At 42.0% G+C, this 20,807-nt stretch overlaps 1 protein-coding gene across 1 annotated transcript in view; it reads right to left on the reverse strand.

Moving 5' to 3' along the window:
• Positions 1-1,175: 1,175 nt before the first annotated feature.
• Positions 1,176-20,807, reverse strand: part of CLIC6 (chloride intracellular channel 6) — a 28,402-nt gene continuing 8,770 nt past the window's right edge. Inside the window, exons 3-7 of the mRNA XM_072936018.1 lie at positions 7,366-7,475; positions 6,408-6,533; positions 4,991-5,097; positions 3,670-3,851; positions 1,176-1,491 (exon numbers count right to left, since the gene is read on the reverse strand). Of these exons, the coding sequence (XP_072792119.1) occupies positions 1,330-1,491; positions 3,670-3,851; positions 4,991-5,097; positions 6,408-6,533; positions 7,366-7,475 (687 nt within the window). The 3' untranslated portion in view covers positions 1,176-1,329. The remainder of the gene's footprint in view (positions 1,492-3,669; positions 3,852-4,990; positions 5,098-6,407; positions 6,534-7,365; positions 7,476-20,807) is intronic.

Below are 20,807 nucleotides of genomic sequence, written 5' to 3' on the forward strand. Positions count from 1 at the left end.
TGCTGCTGCTGCTGCTGCTGCTGCTGCTGGGCAGCCCCACAGGGCTCAGGGCTGAGCAGCCGTGCCTGGAGCCGCTCCTGGCTCCTCCAGCCTCGGGGCTGCTCCTCTGCTGCTCCAGGGCAGGGCCTTTCTCCGGGATTGGCTTTTCTTTCTGCTGGGAGAGCTCTCACAGAACCCCAGAATCCCTGGGGCTGGAAAAGCCCTCCCAGCCCAGGGAGTCCCAGCTGGGCCCATGCCCACCTTGTCCCCAGCCCAGAGCACTCAGTGCCACCTCCAGGGGACACCTGCAGGGATGGGCACTCCAAAGCTCCCTGGGCAGCCCCTGCCAGGGCCTGAGCCCCTTTCCATGGGGAAATTGCTGCTGCTGTCCCAGCTGAGCCTCTGCTGGCCCAGCCTGAGGCCGTTCCCTCTCCTCCTGTCCCTGTTCCCTGGGAGCAGAGCCTGACCCCCCGGCTGTCCCCTCCTGACATGGGCTACAGAAGGATTGTTCCTTTCCTGGGCCCTCTCCTCCTCTTCTCTGCTTTCCAAAACTAAACCGGAATCACTGAAGGATGACAAATGCCACACGAATATTTGGGACTGGATGTTGGCCCATTTCTTGTGTCCACAGGGACAAACAAGTGTCTCCCTCCTCCTGTGCCCACAATCCAACAGCAGAGAGTCCCTAGGCCAGCATTCTCTCTGTGGGAGCAGCAGGAGGGAAGTTTGAGAACTTCTGCAGCCCTGAGAGAGGGGAAGGCAGGAAAACTTCTTTCTTTCTGTCTTTTCCACACCAAAGCAGACTCCTGCAATGGGAAAAGGAATTGTTCATGGTGGAGCTGCCCTGTAGGGCTCCAGCCCAGAGGAAAGGCCTGGGAGATATCAGGTGTGCTCCCACCTGCAGGTTGGGCTGTCCCCTGGGTCTGTCAGGGGCTGCTGGGTCAGGGCAGTCAAGCAAACAGAAACCATCCAGTCAAAGGTGAAGTGTGGAACACTAAGGGCAGGCTCAAAGTGTTCAAACAGGCCAAATTCTTCCCAAAATACAGCACTGCATCTGTGGTATTGCTGCAAGTGTGTGACCTACACTGCTTCCCTAAATCCTCCAAATCTTTGCCATTGATGGATACCTTTTCCTTGGAATGGACAACCGGATTTCCAGTGTGCAAGACACACAAACACACACACACACACACACGTAATTTAAAAAGGAGTAAATATTGCAATACAATCATTATAAAAGGATTGGCCAATAGCAGAACTTAAAATCACACCACAGAATCTCTGCTGGTTTTTGCTTTTCCAGCTTGGCTGTTGCCCATCACAGAAGCAACAAACAGAGGCATCTTCTGGTTACTTCATTCTCTTTGCCACATCCAAATAAGCATATTCAATCTCCTGGTCAGCAGGGCACGTGTTTGTAAATTCATCTCTTGCATATGCATTTTTCAAGTATCTCGAAATCCCTGTCATTTCAGGTGGGAAGTGAAAATTTCGGTATTTTTTTGCAACGACCTTTCATTAAAAGAAAAAACGGATAAAGAAGAAAAACATCATTACACATATAATCTGCAAAACCCCCAAAATCCCAAGCCTATTCTTTATGCCCATTTTTCATTCCTGCACTGTGAGTCTGGTGTTGTTGGTGACCAAGGGCAAAGAAAAGGGAAAGACATAAAAAGGAGAAAGTTGCTGAACTCCCTGTAAAGGATTTGTTTTGTGTCTATAGCTCTATTTTTATCTATATCATACTAAAGATATGCAAAGCCATGTGGACCAGTAGAACAAACTGGAAAAGATTCAGGTTAATCAGCAAATTTAAGCTGGAATGAACAGAACAAATCTACATTAATAAACTGACACACACTTGGAAACTTTAATTGAAACACAAAAAAATATTAATTAAAACCCTTAATTTCAAATGATAGGGGACAAAAACTCTTGGCTGAGCCCTAATCCCAGCCTGCAGGCAGCAAGGCTGATGTGGCAGTGTGACATTCCTGCTGTGTCCTCCTCCAGACATTCCCCTGAGTGAGGGGATTCTCCCCCGTGCTGGCCCCGCTGCTTCCCAAGGTTTGCCATGGGACAGGGCTCATCCCTGGCTGCTGTCTGCAATAGGATCAGCCCAGAGATGGCTGGGCAAAGTTTTCACTCGTGGAGGTGTTGGAAAGCAACTGGATCCCCTCTTCCTGTGACAGAGTGGGAGTCTGACAGGAAACTTCCTGAAGTGGCCTTGTTGTTTGAAAACAAATGGAATTCCAGTGTGGTCATTTCTCTTCCAGAGGTTTGCAGAGTGGAATCACAGAATCACTGAATGGTTTGGGTTGGAGGGACTTTAAATATCATCTTGTTCCACCCCTGCCATGGCAGGGACACCTTCCACCGTGCCAGGCTGCTCCAGCCCCAGTGTCCAACCTGGCCTTGGGCACTGCCAGGGATCCAGGGGCAGCCACAGCTGCTCTGGGCACCCTGTGCCAGGGAGGAACTCCTTCCCAATACCCCATTTAACCCTTCTCTCCTTCAACTCAAGGCCATTCTTCCCTGTCCTTGTGAAAAATCCCTCTCCAGCCTTCTGGGCTGTGACAACACCAGTGCCAGGCCACTGGAGCTGTTCAGGTTTGTGTGGATGCTCCACAGTTCTGCAAGAGGAGGCTGGGAGCCTTGCCTGGGAGGCAGTGGGTGGAGAATTCCCTGTCAGAATTGGAAATTAAACATGGGAGAGACAGAAATTGGGATGGATGATACAAGGTCACCTTCCTTGGCTGTGGCCACGTGCACTTTGCATGTGAAATGCAAAGATGAGAACGCTTCTCTGCAGCCCTGAACCCAGCACTCATTTCATCCTCGTGGCTGTGAGAAGCTCAGCCACTGCAGTCACAGCACAGCTATGAAACAGCTCTTCCAGACCTGCAGGCAGCAAAGTGAGGATCACCCTGGCTGTGCTGTAAGGAAATGGCCCCAGTGTCCCTGGGGACAGAGAAAGGATCCCTCTGCTTCGAGTGTTGGAGCCCAGGGCACAGGGAATATTTCTCTGCTTGTTTTGAGGAGTCCTGACCCCCAGGGCAACCCTGCTTTTAACCTCTGTCCATGAAGAAAGCTTCCAAGACTTTGGGAATGATTGGAATCTACGAGTGTGTGAAACAGATAGCAGAGAGTTTATCACAGGGTGAAAAACTTGGAGTTGTGGGTTTTTAGTATGGGGGTGGGCAGGAGACAACATTGAGAATTTGGGGCATTGTCTGATCTCCTTCCTGTTCTTCATCTGCTCCATTTCCTGCAGTGTTGGTGGCACAGAGTGATTGGTTAGAAAGAGCCACAATGCAGATGTTACATGAACAGACAGATGATTAGTTATTGGTAGAAGGATATAAATTCATCTAAAGAGTTGATTGGACCAAATAGCTTTAAAAGACCTTGAACCTGTGTGTCTGGTGACTTTGGGTGTCTTTCTCTTCACACACTGAGATGCAGACAGCGTACTAAACTACTGATAAGAGAAAAACTAAAAACAACCTGAAGACCAAAAAAACAAAAGTCCCATCCCTCTCTCAATCCTAGCACAAAACTTTTTAAGGATCTCTCCATCAAGCGAATTTTTTGGGGGGGGAGGGGGTGGTGTTTCCACAATCTAGGAAAGGATTTCAGCTGCTGTGCTTCTCTTCTCCCCAGGAGGCTGAAAAAGCAAATGCAAACCTTGATTATGTGGAGCTTTGGTAGGAGGTTACAATCTGCCAGAGTGAGCTCATCTCCATCCAGGAACTTGCGGCTGGAAGCAGTGATCTCCTCCGTGCTGTAAGCATCCATTTCATCAGGCAAGGGGCTATTTAAATAGTTGTCCAGCTTCTTCAGGGCTTTAAGCAAAGATTTTTCCAAATCTGGGTTAAGACAATAAAAAGATCATTGGAGCCAGTACCAAGGTCCCTGTGACACCAAGCGACTCCTGCATCCTGTCTGCTGGCACCAGCCCAGCCATCTGCCTGTGCCAGCTCCTGCAATTCCTTCATCCTAGGCTTAACCCTTAATAAGGGATAAGGGCTCTAAGGAGCTAAAGGGACTTCTGGGAAAAACCATCCTGGGGCTGTGCTACCAGGAATGGCTCCTCAAACCCCTCTGTGGGGTGGGGTTTGGCACCGTGGCCTGGCCCTGCCTTCACACGGGAGCCACAGGGCCAGTGCTTGCCCAAGGCAGGGCAGCAGAGCTGCAGTGACAACAGCAAGGCCCTGGGATGCCACTTTGGGGTGTTCAAAGCCAGGCTGCAGTGACAACAGCAAGTCCCTGGGATGCCACTTTGGGCTGTTCAAAGCCAGGAATGGCAGCAGAGCTGCAGTGACAACAGCAAGTCCCTGGGATGCCACTTTGGGGTGTTCAAAGCCATCCCAAGGATCAGGCCTGAGAGCTGAAGGACAGAGACAGAATCCTGGAATGGTTTGGGTTGGGAAGGACCTCAAAGCCCACCCAGTGGCCATGGCAGGGCCACCTTCCATTGTCCCAGGCTGCTCCAAGCTGCATCCAGCCTGGCCTTGGACACTTCCAGGGATGGGGAGACCACAACCAACCTGTGCCAGGGCATCACCACCCTCACAGGAAAGGATTTCTCCCTAATATTTCATCTCACTCTGCCTTCCTCCAGCCATTCATGGTGCTCATGAGTGTGCTGCTTTAGGGACGTGCCAAGGGGCTGGAGTCCTCATTATTTATGGAAATAGGGAATCCCTCACTTCCAGAGGGCTGTGCTTTTGGCAAAGCTGTGCAGAAGGTGCAGCCTGGCAGATCCCAGGGCTGAAGGAGTGAGGAGAGGCTGGAATTGGTACTGCCATGGTGACAGCACCATCTGCTTCCACCAACTCTTGGAATCCTCCATTAAAGGAGGGAACAGGCACAGATTTCCAAAGCCTCCACACTCTGGAATATCACTTTAACCTGAGCTGCAAATGGGACATCTCCAGCAGTGTCCTACAACTGCACAGGTCTGGTTTCTCCCTCCCAGGGCTGATGTCAGGACTGCAGCACCTACTTTCATTTGCATCTTTTCTCGGGTTCTTTATAAATGCAGAGAATTTTGCAAAGACATCATTTCCTGCGGAGTTCGACTCGGGGTGCTTCGGTGCAAGTCTGGGATACCTGAGAAGTTCAGAGAAACAAAAAGAAGTGACCCAATTATTCTTTATTTTTGTCTCCACTAATTAATACACATTTATTGGTAGGGTGACCCCATACAGCCACACGGGACTCAAAAGGAACCATCCTAAACTAAAAATCACTTATTTTAAACCCTACATAAATAATCTCATCCTGAGGGCAATGGGAAATGATGATTATTGCTTCAAACATTGCTCAAACACCCCAGAGTGTCTTCCAAGCTTTCTCCTCCAGAGGTGAGGCTGTCTGGAATGTGGCTCCTGCCATGAGGAGGAGTGGAGGGATAATCCCCACTCTCAGGAGCTGCTGCTCCTCTCGGGCTCCTGGCCCAGCCCATTTGGCCATCAGCAATCTGAGAGCAGCCATTCCAGGAGCTGGAGCTGCCAGGGATGGATAAAAAATGGGGAAAAATTAAAGCAAGCAGCTGCTTCCCTGGTTTAAGTTTGCCTGCTTGAGAAGGGAGCACAGGGAGAGGATTGATACCCAGAGGAGAAAAGGTCTCTGGGGTAGGGGACACAATGCTGGGACAACGGAGGGACAGAGGGGTTTGGGGTGAGGTAGGAAGGGCTGCTGGGGTGGGGGAGGACAAATCCAAACCTCAGACCCTCATGTGCAGCCTGGTGGACCCACGTGGACACTCCAAGAGCCCCAGCACTGAGGTGTTCAGTGCCCTCAGCTTCACACAATCCCAGAATCACCAGGTTGGAAAACACCTTCACACCATCCACTCCCACCATTCCCACCCAAACCATGTCCCACATCCAGATGGCTGGAACACTTCCAGGGATGCTGATCCACCCTGGGCAACTCATTCCAATGCCTGAGCACTCTTGAAGGGAAAACATTTTCCCAGTTTCCAATCTGAACCTCCCTTGGCATAACCTGAGGCCATTTCCTCTCATCCCTTCACCTGGGACACGGCAGAAAAGCCCAACCCCACCTCACTGCAGTGACTTTCAGGTGGTTTTAGAGAGCAGCGAGGTCACCCTGAGCTTCCCCCTCCCTGCTCCCAGGGAGCACAATGATTTGTGTGGTGTGGAGAGGGGAGCCTCAAGTGAGCCAAGTCAGAGCAGGGAACAGCATCATCCACAGGATGGATTCCGTGCCCTGGGAGTGACCCAGCAGTGAGCTTGGGATGAAGGACAGCAGTGGGAGCAGCACAGCCATGACCTGGGGACAGCCTGGGGACACTGCAGTGAGACCCCAGCTCCAGCTCTGTTCCAAAGCCACCCCTGAGCTGGAGCAGGCCCTGGGATCCCCCCGTGCAGCCCTGAGGGTTGGGAGTGCGGTACCGGGGCGGCGCCAACTTCTCCTCCAAGAATTCCTCGATCTTGTTGACATCGGTCTTCACTTCCCCATCGAAGGTCATGAACGGGGGGTTGGTGCCCGGGGCCAGGTTCTGCAGGTCCGCAGGTTTTCTGGGAAAGAAAAAGCCATTAAAAGTCCTTCTCCCTCCTTTTGATGAGGAACTGGAAGGGGCTTTAAGGTCTCCTCAGAACCGTTTCTTCTCCAGCCTGGACACACCCAACTCTCCCAGCCTGGCAGAAAAGAGTCACCCTGTGTTGGAATCTGAGCTATTGATGATTCTGAGATTGTAGAAAGTCTCTGTCTGTCAGCCCCGCTGCCAAAGAAGAAGCCATAATTGGTCTGTGCTGTTTCAAGGTTGTTTATTCTGTTTATCTCTAACATGTTCTGCTGCCCTGCCGCAGCTCTGTCCTGCAGGGCAGCGTGTGGGGCTCTGCCCTCAGTGGGATGGTACAAACATTAAATACCACAAACTACCTGTGCTGGATTTACAATAACGTGCCAATATCTGTCACCTACGTTGGACAGTGTGTCCCCAGCCTGAACCAACAGAAAAATGCCAACACCACAGTGAAACATGGAGGGCATGAAGAAGGAGAAAAAGGACAGGACACACCCAATTTCCTCCATCTTGTCCCCTCTGAACCCCTAATCTAGAATCCTAAAATTTTACTTTTGCACCCGTGCCACACTTAATTATTACTGATATCAAACACTCAGAGCTGGTAATTCATCCTGTAAGATTGAAAACTCTTTTCCATGGGCAGAGATCACAGCCAGTGTCTCTGGGGGCTCTGTCCAGGGGGGTTCCTGACCCCTGCCAGGGTCCCAGAGCTGCCAGGGCAGCCAGAGGGAAGCTCTGGATTCCCACAACCCTTTTTAAAAAAGTTTTGGGAAAGTTGTGCTGCAAAGTTAAAATGTCAGGATTAAAAGCCACAATCTCACCTTTTCAGATCCACGGTTGTGACATTGAATATGACCCCTTTGAGCCACAGGATCATAAAGAGGCGCTGAGAGAAAGGGCAGTTCCCAATACTTTCCCCATCACTGCCAGCCTACAATTAGAAAAATTACAAATTATAAACATATCTGTGTGTAAATCACAGCAGTCCCTGCAAAGGAAACAGCCTCCACCTCATTTGTCTATATGGACATAAATCTGCACGAGTCACTGCAAGATTAAAATGAGTTAAATCAGTTTATGACCACAGGAAAGGAACAGAGAAATATTTACCAGCCTAAAAGATGTGATGTGTAAAGCACTGAAGGGAACAAGCAGAATAAATCAATTAATTAAGAATTTCAACCTAAAGGGTTCTGGGAGCCCTGGAGAAGGTGGCCACAGAAGTGTTGCTCTCAGGTAATTTATATTGCAATTTGTTAAGAGACTTTGTTAAAATGAGGCAAAGTCTTGCAGAGGTGCTGCTGAGGGAGACTCGATGTAACTCTGCAAGAGATCAGGGCTCTCATTTTTAAACCCTTTAAAATTTAGATTCAATCTGGGGCAGAAAAATTAAAACCCAAGTGTCTCACAGTTAATAGGTTAATTCATTAAGGTTTGCAGCCCTTACAACCCAAAAAGACACATGAATCAAACCAGTTCTGTTTGTCCTTTTCCCCTCGCTCAGTGCTACCAAACAAATCTCAAATACAGCAAAAACTCCTGTATAAACAAACACACACTGCACAGTGCTACCAAATCTCAAATACAGCAAAAACTCCTGTATAAACAAACACAACTGTACAGTGCTACCAAACAAATCTCAAATATAGCAAAAACTCCTGCATAAACAAACACAACTGCACAGTGCTACCAAACAAATCTCAAATATAGCAAAAACTCCTGCATAAACAAACACACCAAACAAATCTCAAATACAGTAAAAACTCCTGTATAAACAAACACAACTGCACAGTGGTACCAAACAAATCTGAAATATTACAAAATTCCTGTATAAACAAACACAACTGTACAGTGCTACCAAACAAATCTCAAATATAAACAAACACACACTGCACAGTACTACCAAACAAATCTCAAATATAACAAAAACAGCATAAACAAACACACACTGCACAGTGCTACCAAACAAATCTCAAATATAATAAAAACTGCATAAAGAAACACAACTGTACAGTGCTACCAAACAAATCTCAAATATAACAAAAAACTGCATAAACAAACACAACTGCACAGTGCTACCAAATAAATCTCAAATATAACAAAAACTCCTGCATAAACAAACACACACTGCACAGTGCTCCCAAACAAATCTCAAATATAAACAAACACAACTGCACAGTGCAACCAAACAAATCTCAAATAAAAACAAACACAACTGTACAGTGCTACCAAACAAATTTCAAATATAGCAAAAACTCCTGCATAAACAAACACAACTGTACAGTGCTCACCTTCACAAAGAGCTCGATGGCTGGAAAAAAGGGCCTGGCCTGGGGCAGGCAGGAGCTCGAGGGATGCATGGCCAGGGCTAGATAAATTCTCTGGTTCTCCCTCTGAACCTGAGGAACCTCCCTGGACAAACCCCCGTGCTCCAGTACTGCCAGGGGATGAGAATTCTCAAAAATGCTGGGCCAGCTGGGCTTAGTAAAGCCTTGTTTCTGTCAGGAAAGCCTTGGTTTGTAGGTGGCAAAGCTGAGAGCTGCTCAAAAGCTGCCATTGTGGCTTTCCTCCCACTCAGAGCAGCGCTCTGTGGCACCGGGCAGCTGCCAGGAGACACAAAACCTGCTCTGGATCTTGGAAAATTGAGCCTGAAATGGCTTTAGAATGGAGGCTTCAGCTCCAGCTGGTCTCATCCTGCCTCTGGTGCCAGGTGTTACCCACCCTGAGGGAAAAATGATGGGAATGGGCACCCCCAATGTAGTTTCCCCCCTCACGCAGCCCCCGAATAACTCAACTAGCTCAGAGATAAGGGGTTGTGAGGGGAGGAATATCAGGAGAGGGGAAAAATATTCAAAAGAGGCTCTCACCCCAGGAGAAGTTGGTACTGCTCTCTTTATTCTGTGGTGTCCATGGGAGAGTGGGGCAAAAGAGGAAAAATAGGAAATGTCAGGGGTCTATATAGGTTTTGGACAGGGTGGGCTTCCCTGGCTCTCCACAACCCCATTGGGGCAGGTCTTCCCGAGGATTGAGACAGAGTGGAAATGTCACAGGGTAGAAATCCGCTTGGATTTAGGTGATGTGTGCTGCTTTGAGCTTGGTAACATAAATAAAATAATGCTGTTTGTCTGGTAACTCTGCAGCACTAACAAAACTGCCCCAGCTGAGGAGAAAGAACGTGAATTTCCAAGCTGAAGAGATAAGAAAGACTCCTCAAACCTTGAAAGGAACAGCGCAGAGTGACCCAGGAATTCTTTTTGTACTTTCTGACAAAAACTGAGTACAAGTGTAACCAGCTGTAAGTGTAAAGTGAAATCAGAATGAAACTCTATACATATGGAAATTAGTAAAGGGTAATAAAAAAGGATCAGGAGCTCTCAGGGGCGCACATGTGCTTTGAAGGGGAATGATTCCCACACACATCCAGTGCTGTAATAAACACACCGTCCCTACAAATCCTTACGGGAATTGTGGGGTTTTGGTTTTTCCTCTTGTTCAGGATGCAGGGAGATGTTTGTCATCAGAATCCTGATCGGGGACAGAGGGAGGGACAGGGAGAGGCCCCGGGCTCAGTGACACCCGCAGGGTGAGAGCTGTGCCGGGAGAATCCTGTGGGAATTTGGGGATACCAGCACAGGAGTTGGGGCTGATCCCAGAATCTGAGGCAGGAAAAACATTTCAGCACCATCCAGTGTGGCGAGCATATTTCTCTCCCTCTCAGGAGTTTTCATAGAGCAGCACAGAGAGAAGAAAGAGAAAACAATTTATATTTCTGCTCCTTGTTTTTCCCATGTGGAATGTGTTTGGAGAATTGTTTCCCTGGGGTGTTGCTTGGTTGGATTCTGGTGAGGATTGTTTGAGCTGATGGCCAATCCAACCCACCTGGGGCTGGGCTCTCAGAGAGGGTCATGAGTTATGAGTTAGATATGGCAGTTAGAAAAATAAGTATATAGTTTTAGTATCTCCTTTAAATAATAAATTAATGTATTATAGTATAGTTATAATAAAGAAATCATTCAGCCTTCTGAACTGGAGTCACACATCAGCATTTCAGCATTTACAACAATCCAGCCCCACCAGCATCACCCAAACCCTGTCCCCAAGGCCACATCCAGACTCCTCTGGGACAATTCCAGTGACTCCAAAGCTTCCTGGGCAGCTCATCCCAAGGCCTGACCACTTTTATAGGATAAATTTTTATTTTTGCTTTATATATAAAGTATATATATAAAAGTATAAAGTTTATATATATATATGTATAAAGTATATGTATGAAAGTATAAAGTATATATATAAAAGTATAAAGTGTATATATATGAAATAAATAAATGTCTAAATTTATATAAATTATATTTATATAAATATATATCTATAAACTTATATAAATTATATTTTATATAAGTTGTCTATTATTTATATAATTCATATATATTATAGAATAATATATTTTTAAATATAAATATATATAAATAATTTATATAAATTTATATAAATTATTATAAATTACATGAGCTGCACTCCCTCAGCAGCTCGTCCCAAGGCCTGACCACTTTTATAGCATAAATTTTTATTTCTACTTTATATATATAAAGTATATATATAAAAGTATAAAGTATATATATATAAATGTCTAAATTTATATAATAATATATTTATATATAAATATAGATATTATTTAAATAAGTTTATATAAATTATTATAAATTACATGAGCTGCTCTCCCTGGGCAGCTTGTCTCAAGGCCTGACCACTTTTACAGGATAAATTTATATTTCTACTTTATATATAGAAAGTATAGATATAAATAAATAATTATCTAAATTTGTAGAAATTATGTATTTTATATATATTTATTTATTTACAAATATTTTATTTTATATTTATATATTTATATATTTATATTTACATATATATTTATTTATATATATATTTAAAAATACAAAAATATATATATCTCTGCCACCTTAGGGCAGAGAAAGCCTCTTTTCTTCTCTCCCTGCTTTGTTTACTGCCCATGGGCTGCTGGGTGAGTAATTACTGCAGAAATTAACTTCATCACTCCCTAAGTCATTAAATGTTTTTGATGCAGAGGGAGAAATTCTCCTTCATTAAGAAGCAACTTTGTAGCACTCAACTTTCTACCTGCAGCCCGTTGCTTATCTTTTTTTAATATATTTTTATATAAAGGACAACAAGAGAAGAAAATATAGATGAAAATGACATTTTTCACAAGCCAAGCAAGAGGCTCTCTAGGACCTTGCAGCTCTACTGGTTTGTCTTAACACTTTCTTTTCAATAACACATGAAAAATATAAGACAAAATAATGGTTTTTAAACTTCTGATGACTGTACAGCGTTTCTACAGATTACAACATTATTAAAACAATGAAAACCCCACCACATTTACTCCTGTTTCAGCAATATTAAAAAATACATATAAAATATATTGAAATTATATAGTGGCTATATAAAACATTTTAAAAATTCAAAATTACTTCTGTCTGGCAACAGTACTGCTGTTAAAAATGCCATAAAAATTAAAACTACTCAATGCAACTCTGATGCACTTATTAGCATTTTATGTTCTGGTCTCTTTGGGTCAGATCCCATCCAAAGCTTTTTGTCAGGAAGGGATCACCTGGAATTTTCTGGTTTTATTCCATGGCCTTGGGCTGGAGAACAAACACCCAAACCCTGAATTTTACAGAACCCTTTTGATGCCACCTACTGGGCCTGAAATGTTGCACCTGAGATGCTGAAATTGTAATTCCAGGCTGAATTTTAAGATACAGCAGCAGCAATTAAAAATACATTTTCAGGGAGAAAAATCCCAGTTTTGCCACTTATTATTCCAAAGCTTTTGAACTTATTATTCCAGAGCTCTGCCTGCCGACCAATACCCAATATATCTAAAATCAGCCAATTTCTCAACCAAATAGCAGAAAAAAACCCCCATGTTTTAAAAAAAAAAGGGAAAAAGGGATTTTTCCTTCATTTTTTTCACTTAATAAGCACTTTCCATTATCCCAGGATGCTCCAATACAGTTATTTTTATTTATAAGTTATTGTTTATAAGTTATTATTCTTTATAAGTTATTATTCTTTCTTTATTAGTTATAATTATTTATTTAAGTTGGCCTGGGCATTTCCAGGGGGAATTCCATTCCCTGTCCCAAGGAAGAGGAAAAGCCAAATTTTCCTTTTCCTTTCTCCTTCAGAGCAGCATCCAGGCACTGTGAACTCAGTGCTGAAGGAAAAATGGAATGAAAAATCTGCTTCTCGCTTAAAATCAAACAGAAAATCTGTTCCCAGGGGAGTGGGAATGCCAGAGGATTTTTGGGAGGGTTTTTATAAAACTCTGGGTGGATTAAAGGCTTTTGGCCAAAGCTGAGCCTAAAGGAGACACCAAGGGAAGGGGAGGAAAGGAATGAACTTTATACTGAAATAATTAACTTTAACTTTACACTGAAATAATTAACTTTACACTGAAATAATTAACTTACAGTGAAGGGGATGCAAGGAATTAACTTTACACTGAAGGTGGTGGAAGGAATTAACTTTACACTGAAATAATTAACTTTACACTGAAGGTGGTAGAAGGAATTACCTTTACACTGAAATAATTAACTTTACACTGAAATAATTAACTTTACAGTGAAGGGAATGCAAGGAATTAACTTTACACTGAAGGTGGTGAATGGAATTAATTTTACACTGAAGGTGATGCAAGGAATTAACTTTACCTGAAATAATTAACTTTACACTGAAGGTGGTGCAAGGAATTAACTTTACACTGAAGGTGATGAATGGAATTAACTTTACCTGAAATAATTAACTTTACACTGAAGGTGGTGGAAGGAATTAACTTTACACTGAAATAATTAACTTTACACCAAAGGTGATGGAAGGAATTAACTTTACACTGAAGGAATTAACTTTACACTGAAGGTGATGGAAGGAATTAACTTTACACTGAAATAATTAACTGTACACTGAAATAATTAACTGTACACTGAAATAATTAACTTTACACTGAAGGTGGTGGAAGGAAATAATTTTACACTGAAATAATTAACTTTACACTGAAGGTGATGGAAGGAATTAACTTTACACTGAAATAATTAACATTACACTGAAATAATTAACTTTACACTAAAATAATTAACTTTACACTGAAGGTGGTGGAAGGAATTAACTTTACACTGAAGGAATTAACTTTACACTGAAGGTGATGAGTGGAATTAACTTTAACTTTACACCGAAGGTAATGAGTGGAATTAACTTTACACTGAAATAATTAACTTTACACTGAAGGTGGTGAATGGAATTAACTTTACACTGAAGGAATTAACTTTACACTGACGGTGATGAATGGAATTAACTTTACACCGAAGGTGATGGATGAAATTAACTTTACACTGAAGTTGTTGAATGGAATTAACTTTACACTGAAGGTGATGGAAGGAATTTACACTGAAGGTGATGAGTGGAATTAACTTTACACTGAAATAATTAACTTTACACTGAAGGTGATGGAAGGAATTAATTTTACACTGAAGGAATTAACTTTACACCGAAGGTGATGCGTGGAATTAACTTTACACTGAAGGTGGTGAATGGAATTAACTTTACACTGAAGGTGACGGAAGGAATTTACACTGAAGGTGATGAATGGAATTAACTTTACACTGAAGGTGATGAGTGGAATTAACTTTACACTGAAATAATTAACTTTACACTGAAGATGATGGAAGGAATTTACACTGAAGGTGATGAGTGGAATTAACTTTACACTGAAGGTGATGGAAGGAATTAACTTTACACTGAAGGTGATGGAAGGATTTAACTTTACACTGAAGGTGATGAGTGGAATTAACTTTACACTGAAGGTGATGAGTGGAATTAATTCACTTTACACCTGCACAGTTTAGGAGCCCAGGACTCTGCTGGGCTGGCTGCTGGTGATCAGGATCAGGAGAATTGGCTCAAGGCTGATTGATCCCAAACAGGACCTCAGTGAGACAGGGCAGAAATAAGGGAAATAAGGGAACCCTTCCTCCCTCACATTTTAAATTTTGGGCAGGTTTTTCCTGGCCATGGATGATCTCCTAACAGCCAACAATTACATTTTTAATCTTCCCATTCTGTTTTGCTTTCTGGAATTGGATATTCTTGCTTTCATGCAGTGTTGGAGTCAGTTCCCTGCCATTATTTTGTTTTAGGTTTCATGACTCTCAATAAAGCTCTCAGCTGGAAATTGTTCTTTGAATGCTCCTGGCCCTCAGGCCACGTCCAGGATTAAAAATGTGCTGGGTATTTATGGGATATCACCTTCAGCCCTGTTTTTATCTACTGAGCAATGCTCACAGCTCAAGGGGGTGACATCCACCTGGAAATTCTAATTCTCCCCAGACAACAGAGAGGACAATGAGGCTGAAGCTGTAATTTCACAGAATTATGGAATGGTCCAGGATTAAAAATGTGCTGGATATTTATGGGATATCACCCTCAGCCCTGTTTTTATCTACTGAGCAGTGCTCACAGCTCAAGGGGGTGACATCCACCTGGAAATTCTAATTCTCCCAAGACAACAGAGAGGACAATGAGGCTGAAGCTGTAATTTCACAGAATTATGGAATGGTTTGGGTTGGAAAGGACCCTAAAACTCATCCATCCCATGGCAGGGACATCTCCCAACCTGACCTTGGGCACTGCCAGGGATCCAGGGGCAGCCACAGCTTTTTGGGAATCTCATTCCAGGTCCTCCCACCCTCCCAGGGAAGGATTTTCCCTCTGGATCCGCTCCCTCTCTCCCCTTGTGCCTCAGGGCAGGGAAAGCCTTTTCCTCTCCCCCTGCTTTATTTACTGCCCATGGGCTGCTGGGTGAGTAATTACTGTAGAAATTAACTTCATCACTCTCTAAGTCATTAAATGTTTTTGGTGCAGAGGGAGAAATTCTCCTCCATTGAGAAGCAACTTTGTGGCACTCAACTTTCTACCTGCGGCCTGTTGCTTTATAAATAATGAGAAACAAAAGACCCAAACTCAGTCCTGTTGCTTAGATCAAATGCCCATTTAAATTTGATTTTGATATTAAAACCTGCCCAGTATTTCTACACCCTTCCACTTCTGATAATGGTGATAAATAAATGAATTATTAAATGATAATTCTGTAAAGTGAGCAAAAACCAAGGGAGTGCAGGTGAAAATTAAAATGTCAGATGTCTTGTCTTACATTTTTAGAGGCTCTGGTTCACTAATATTCACCTTATTTACAATTAAGAGATTAAATATTAAATTTATGTGTGAAGGCACTCTTTACAAAAGAGGAATATCAACAAATTCTGTGGTTTTACAACACTGCTGTTGCCTTGGGCCAGGCCCCTCGTGGTGTCACAGGAGTTTCCAGCCACAGGTTCATTTTTTTTGTTTTTTAATCACTAAAATCCAATGAAATTACAAAGGCAAAATGCAAATTGCAGGTTTTTTTTCTCCCTACATTAGACCTGCATTAAAAGCCACTGCAGTATCTATGAGATTTAGCAGAGCTTGGGGCAGTGCAGGGGAAATGAAATGGCAAAATAAATGGGGAAAATAAATTGTGGACTGAAAGACTGAAAAACCTGAGCTGCACTTCAGCAGATTTAAAATAAAATTTTGCCCATTTTGGGAGCATCCTTCTCCCTTTCACTGCTCCCATTCTGCTTATTGGCTTTGGTCTCTGACAACTCCGCTTTGAATATTTGCAATATTCTTACAGGTGCTCAAATTGCAGCATATGGAGAGAAACAAAACAAAAAGAGAAACTTCCACCTTTGTCCCTCAGCCTCCAGCAGCAGTGCCAGGCTGTGGAAGCTGTTTTCCTACAGTAATTGCCATTTTGTGATTTTTGATTTGCATTTTTCAGTTATCCTTGGTTTGTGTCTCACTGAAACCAGCAGTGATTGGAGTCCCCACCGTTCTTTGCTTTTCCAGCAGGTGATGATCATGAATTTTTGTCTTTTTTAGGAGGAAATTCCTCCTAAAAGTGAGGGTGGGGAGGCTGCCCCATCCCTGGGAGTATCCAAGACCTGCTCCCATCATTCTTTTAATCCTTAGCCAGTCTTTTATTCCAATTTTCAGGATGATTTTCAAGCCTTTGCCAGGAGTGGAAGAAAACCCCGAGTCCTTGAACCAAATCAGTTCCAGGTCAGTGGTTTGGATCTCGCAGCAATTCCCAAATTTGCCCAAAATGCTGGGAACATTCCCAGCTCACAAGGGCAGCCCAAATGCCATTTCCCATTTCTCCTGGCACAGGAATCCTGTTTAATCCCTCCCTGCTATTCCTAATTCCCACTTAATGACATGGCCGGGGGGCAGCTCAACCTGGGGACAAAAAAACCTCACATCCTCTGGAAATTCTTACAGGGAATTACCTCAACAAAAAGGGTTTTATACTCCTGAATGTGTTATTGTGGATTAAAGGGTATTTCTGTGATACATCCTGGTTTACACTGCATTTACACTGACCCTGCCCCACAGCTGGGCTGCTTCAAGCTAAACACAAAAACTGCATTAAAAATGATACTAAAAACTGCCTAAATAATTCTATATTTTAAAAAAATTGTATTTATGAAATTGTATTTATACTTGATATTTATTATTTGAAATTATATTTATAAAATTGTATTTATACTTGATATTTATTATTTGTAATTATATTTATAAATTGATATGCATATCAATTTTATGTGTGTATAAATGTTATGTAATAAAATTGATTATAAGTAATTTATTATATGTAATAAATTCAGTAAAAAATTCAGTAAAAACTGAAATCATAAATTATATGTAATATAATCATTCATACAGATAAATAGTATATGTATTCTAATAATAAGTTGTTAAAATAAATTATAATGAATAAGATTATTATGAAATTAATATGAATTTATAATATAAATAATCATATGTTAATTTGTTAATAATAACAAGTTTTATATAATATGGAATAATACATATAAATTGTATAAATTTATATATACAATAGATATATCTTATATATATAAACAATATATATAAATTGTATATATAAATTATATGTATAAAACACCTGTGATTTGTGCTGGAAACCAATAAATAAATAAACAAGATATACTAGAGAATTAAAGAATAGTTAGACTACTTAAAGAATACTAAAAAATACTAAAGATAAAGAAGCTCATTTGTGCAGTTTCAGGTAGAAAATACTTTACCAATGATATCCCTAATTTAAATCAAGAGGTAAAAGTGAAATATTGAAAGAGTGGGGGAGTTTTTTTCACCTCAAATAATTTGTGATGTTTTGGTCCACATAGAAAGAACAAAGAATAAAATAGAAAGAATGGAAGTTGAATAAAATGTGATGTTTTGGTCCACGCAGAAAGAATAAAATAAACCCTGTCAGCTTCAGTGGGAAATGCCCTCTAAGAACATGTAAAAATGGAATAAAATTGAATTTCCATTCCCAGTTCCAGGCTGTTCTCCATCCTGCTCTTCACTTCTTTGGGAAATGAGGAGAAACAGAGCTTTGCTAATTAAAAGAGGGGTTTTAATGAATCACTGCAGGAATGAAATTGAAACCCCACTGGATCTAAGGCTGATCTTCCTGTCCCTGAGATCCCAAATCCTCAGAGCTCCTGGCAGAGGGAGCTGAGGCTTTGCTGGTGGTTTTTTACCACAGGTTTCAAAATATTGAACTCTTTTGGGTATATTTGGAGTCTGTTTTGAGTTTCATCTGCCCCATTATGAAACAAAACAAAACAAAACAAAACAAAACAAAACAAAACAAAACACCACAAAACAAACAAAACAAAAAAAAAAAAAAAAAAAGAAATTTTTTTATTTATATAATGCTCCTCCTCTCTAAGAGCTTTTAAAAGTCATTTCCAAAACAGCCAGCAGGGAAATGTCAATGATTGACCAGGACACAAATGGGAATTTCCCTGAAATCAATGTTTAACTCCTTTGTAACTGCCCCATCTGAATAACTCAGGGAAGGATTTGCTTTCACTGCTCCCATTCTGCTTTTTGGCTTTGGTCTCTGACAACTCCACTTTGAATATTTGCAATATTCTTACAGGTGCTCAAATTGCAGCATATGGGGAGAAATGAAACAAAAAGGGAAATTTCCACCTTTGTCCTTCTGCTTCCAGCCAGGTTGTGGAAGCTGTTTTCCTGGAGAAACTTTTATTTTTAGGAAGGAATTAAAACCTTTCAGTGCTGAGACAGTGAGTAAGTGGAACGGAGTCACTTGTGCTGAGTTTTTTATCAGGAAATAATCAGATATTGCCAATGGAAATGCACACAGGGCTTAGCACAGGGGGACATTTTATCACCTCAGCAAGGAGATTTGGGTCACCTTCCCACTCTGGGGCAGACTCAGGGGGACAAAATATTAAATTTTAAATAATCAGGGAATGTCCTGAGCTGGAAGAGACCTCCAAGGATCCCCCAGTGCCACCCCAACTGTGCCCAGAGCCCCAAAATCCCACCCTGGGCCAAAGGCTCCTGCAGCTCTGGCAGCCTTGGGGCCGTGCCCATTCCGTGGGCAGTGCCCCAAAAACCTCAAGGAAAATAAAAAAAAAGCTGTAGGACCTCCCCAGGGAAAACACAGGGAATAATAAATAATAAATAATAAATAATTATAAATAAATTAAATAATTAAATAATTAAATAATAAATAATAAATAATAAATAAATAAACTGTGTGATGGCACAGGTGGAAGTCTCCATCCTAAGGGATGTTCAGATGAACTTAAAAAAAAATTAGGCTATTTCTATAAAAATTTTCGAACAGTTCTGGAGTGATTTTATGACATTCAATCAGTTCAGGACAGCCTTAAAAAATGTTTTTTTCTAATCTTGATTTTCCAGGGCATGGTCTGACCAGCAGTCTCACAATCCCCAGTTCCAAATTTGCCTCTCATACTTTTATTTGTTTTACTTGTCTCTCATAGGTTTAGGATTTTTTTTTTTTTTATTTGAGTGAAACTGCTGAATTTGTCGGATGGGTTTTGAGAAATAAGATTTTAAAGAGGAAAGAAATGATAAAATATTCCTGTATCCTCTTCCCTGCCTAGAACCCATTCCCTTGCTTTGGGACACTTTGTTGTTCCTCCTCCTCTGTTCTTCTTTCTCTGAATTTCACACAGGCCTCATCCTCCTCCATTTTTGTATTTTGTATTTTGTATTTATACTTGCATAAATACATATATAAATATATGTATTTATACTTATATTTATACTATATTTATACTTTTGTATTTATACTCCCCTCTCTTTACCCCTTCACTTCCCCTTCCATAAACTCTAGTTTTTCCTTTTTCTTCCTGATTCCCTTTCCCAGCTCTGAAGAGGAGGGGTCATTTGTCAGATTATATTTATTTTTGACACAGAGATGGGGTCAGAAAAAAATTTTAAAAAATAAAAATTTTAACACTTCTACAAATCTATTTCCCACGGTCTCTCTCTGGTTAAAAACTCTAAAACTGCAAGTCCAGGTGGCATCACCAGGAATAAACATCCTGAAAAATCCTGGGTTTACTGAGACCTTCCATTTTTACTTCTGCTTGACAGAATTTAAACCAACAAATATGGATTTTCATGGTCCTCACAACAGTGGAAGAAAGGCCTCACACTGGTATTTCCATAAAAATTGCACTGATGGAATGAGAAAATGGTTTGGGTTGGAATGAACTTAAAGATCATCTCATTCCAACCCCCTGAATGGTCAGGGACACCTTCTACTACAAATTTTTATTTAAAGAATTCCCTTTCCAAAGTTTCCCCTGATGTTTTTAATAATTTGATTTTAGTACACTTATATTTTCCAACTAATTGGTTAAATCACTTTCCAGAAAATCACTCCCCACGCTCTGATGTTTTATATTTGTGAATGCCAGGGGTTCTCCAGCCTGGTTTGTTATTCCTCTACAGAAATTCAAATTCTCCAGCTCACCCAGTCCCACCAGCAGCACATCCCACATGCAGAGGAACAATCCCAGGGTGGTTCCCAAGCAAGGCTGAGGCTTTTCCACAGGATTTAGGGGCTGAAGTTGGATTTCCTTGGGGAGAAGTTGGATTTCCCTGGGGTTGAAGTTGGATTTCCCTGGGGGAAGTTGAAAGTTGGATTTCCTTGAGGGGAAGTTGGATTTCCCTGGGGGAATTTGGATTTCCTTGGGGGGAAATTGGATTTCCCTGGGGACAAGTTGGATTTCCTTGGGGAGAAGTTGGATTTCCTTGAGGG

This window comes from Taeniopygia guttata, chromosome 1 (assembly GCF_048771995.1).
Source record: "Taeniopygia guttata chromosome 1, bTaeGut7.mat, whole genome shotgun sequence".
Lineage (NCBI taxonomy): Eukaryota > Metazoa > Chordata > Aves > Passeriformes > Estrildidae > Taeniopygia > Taeniopygia guttata.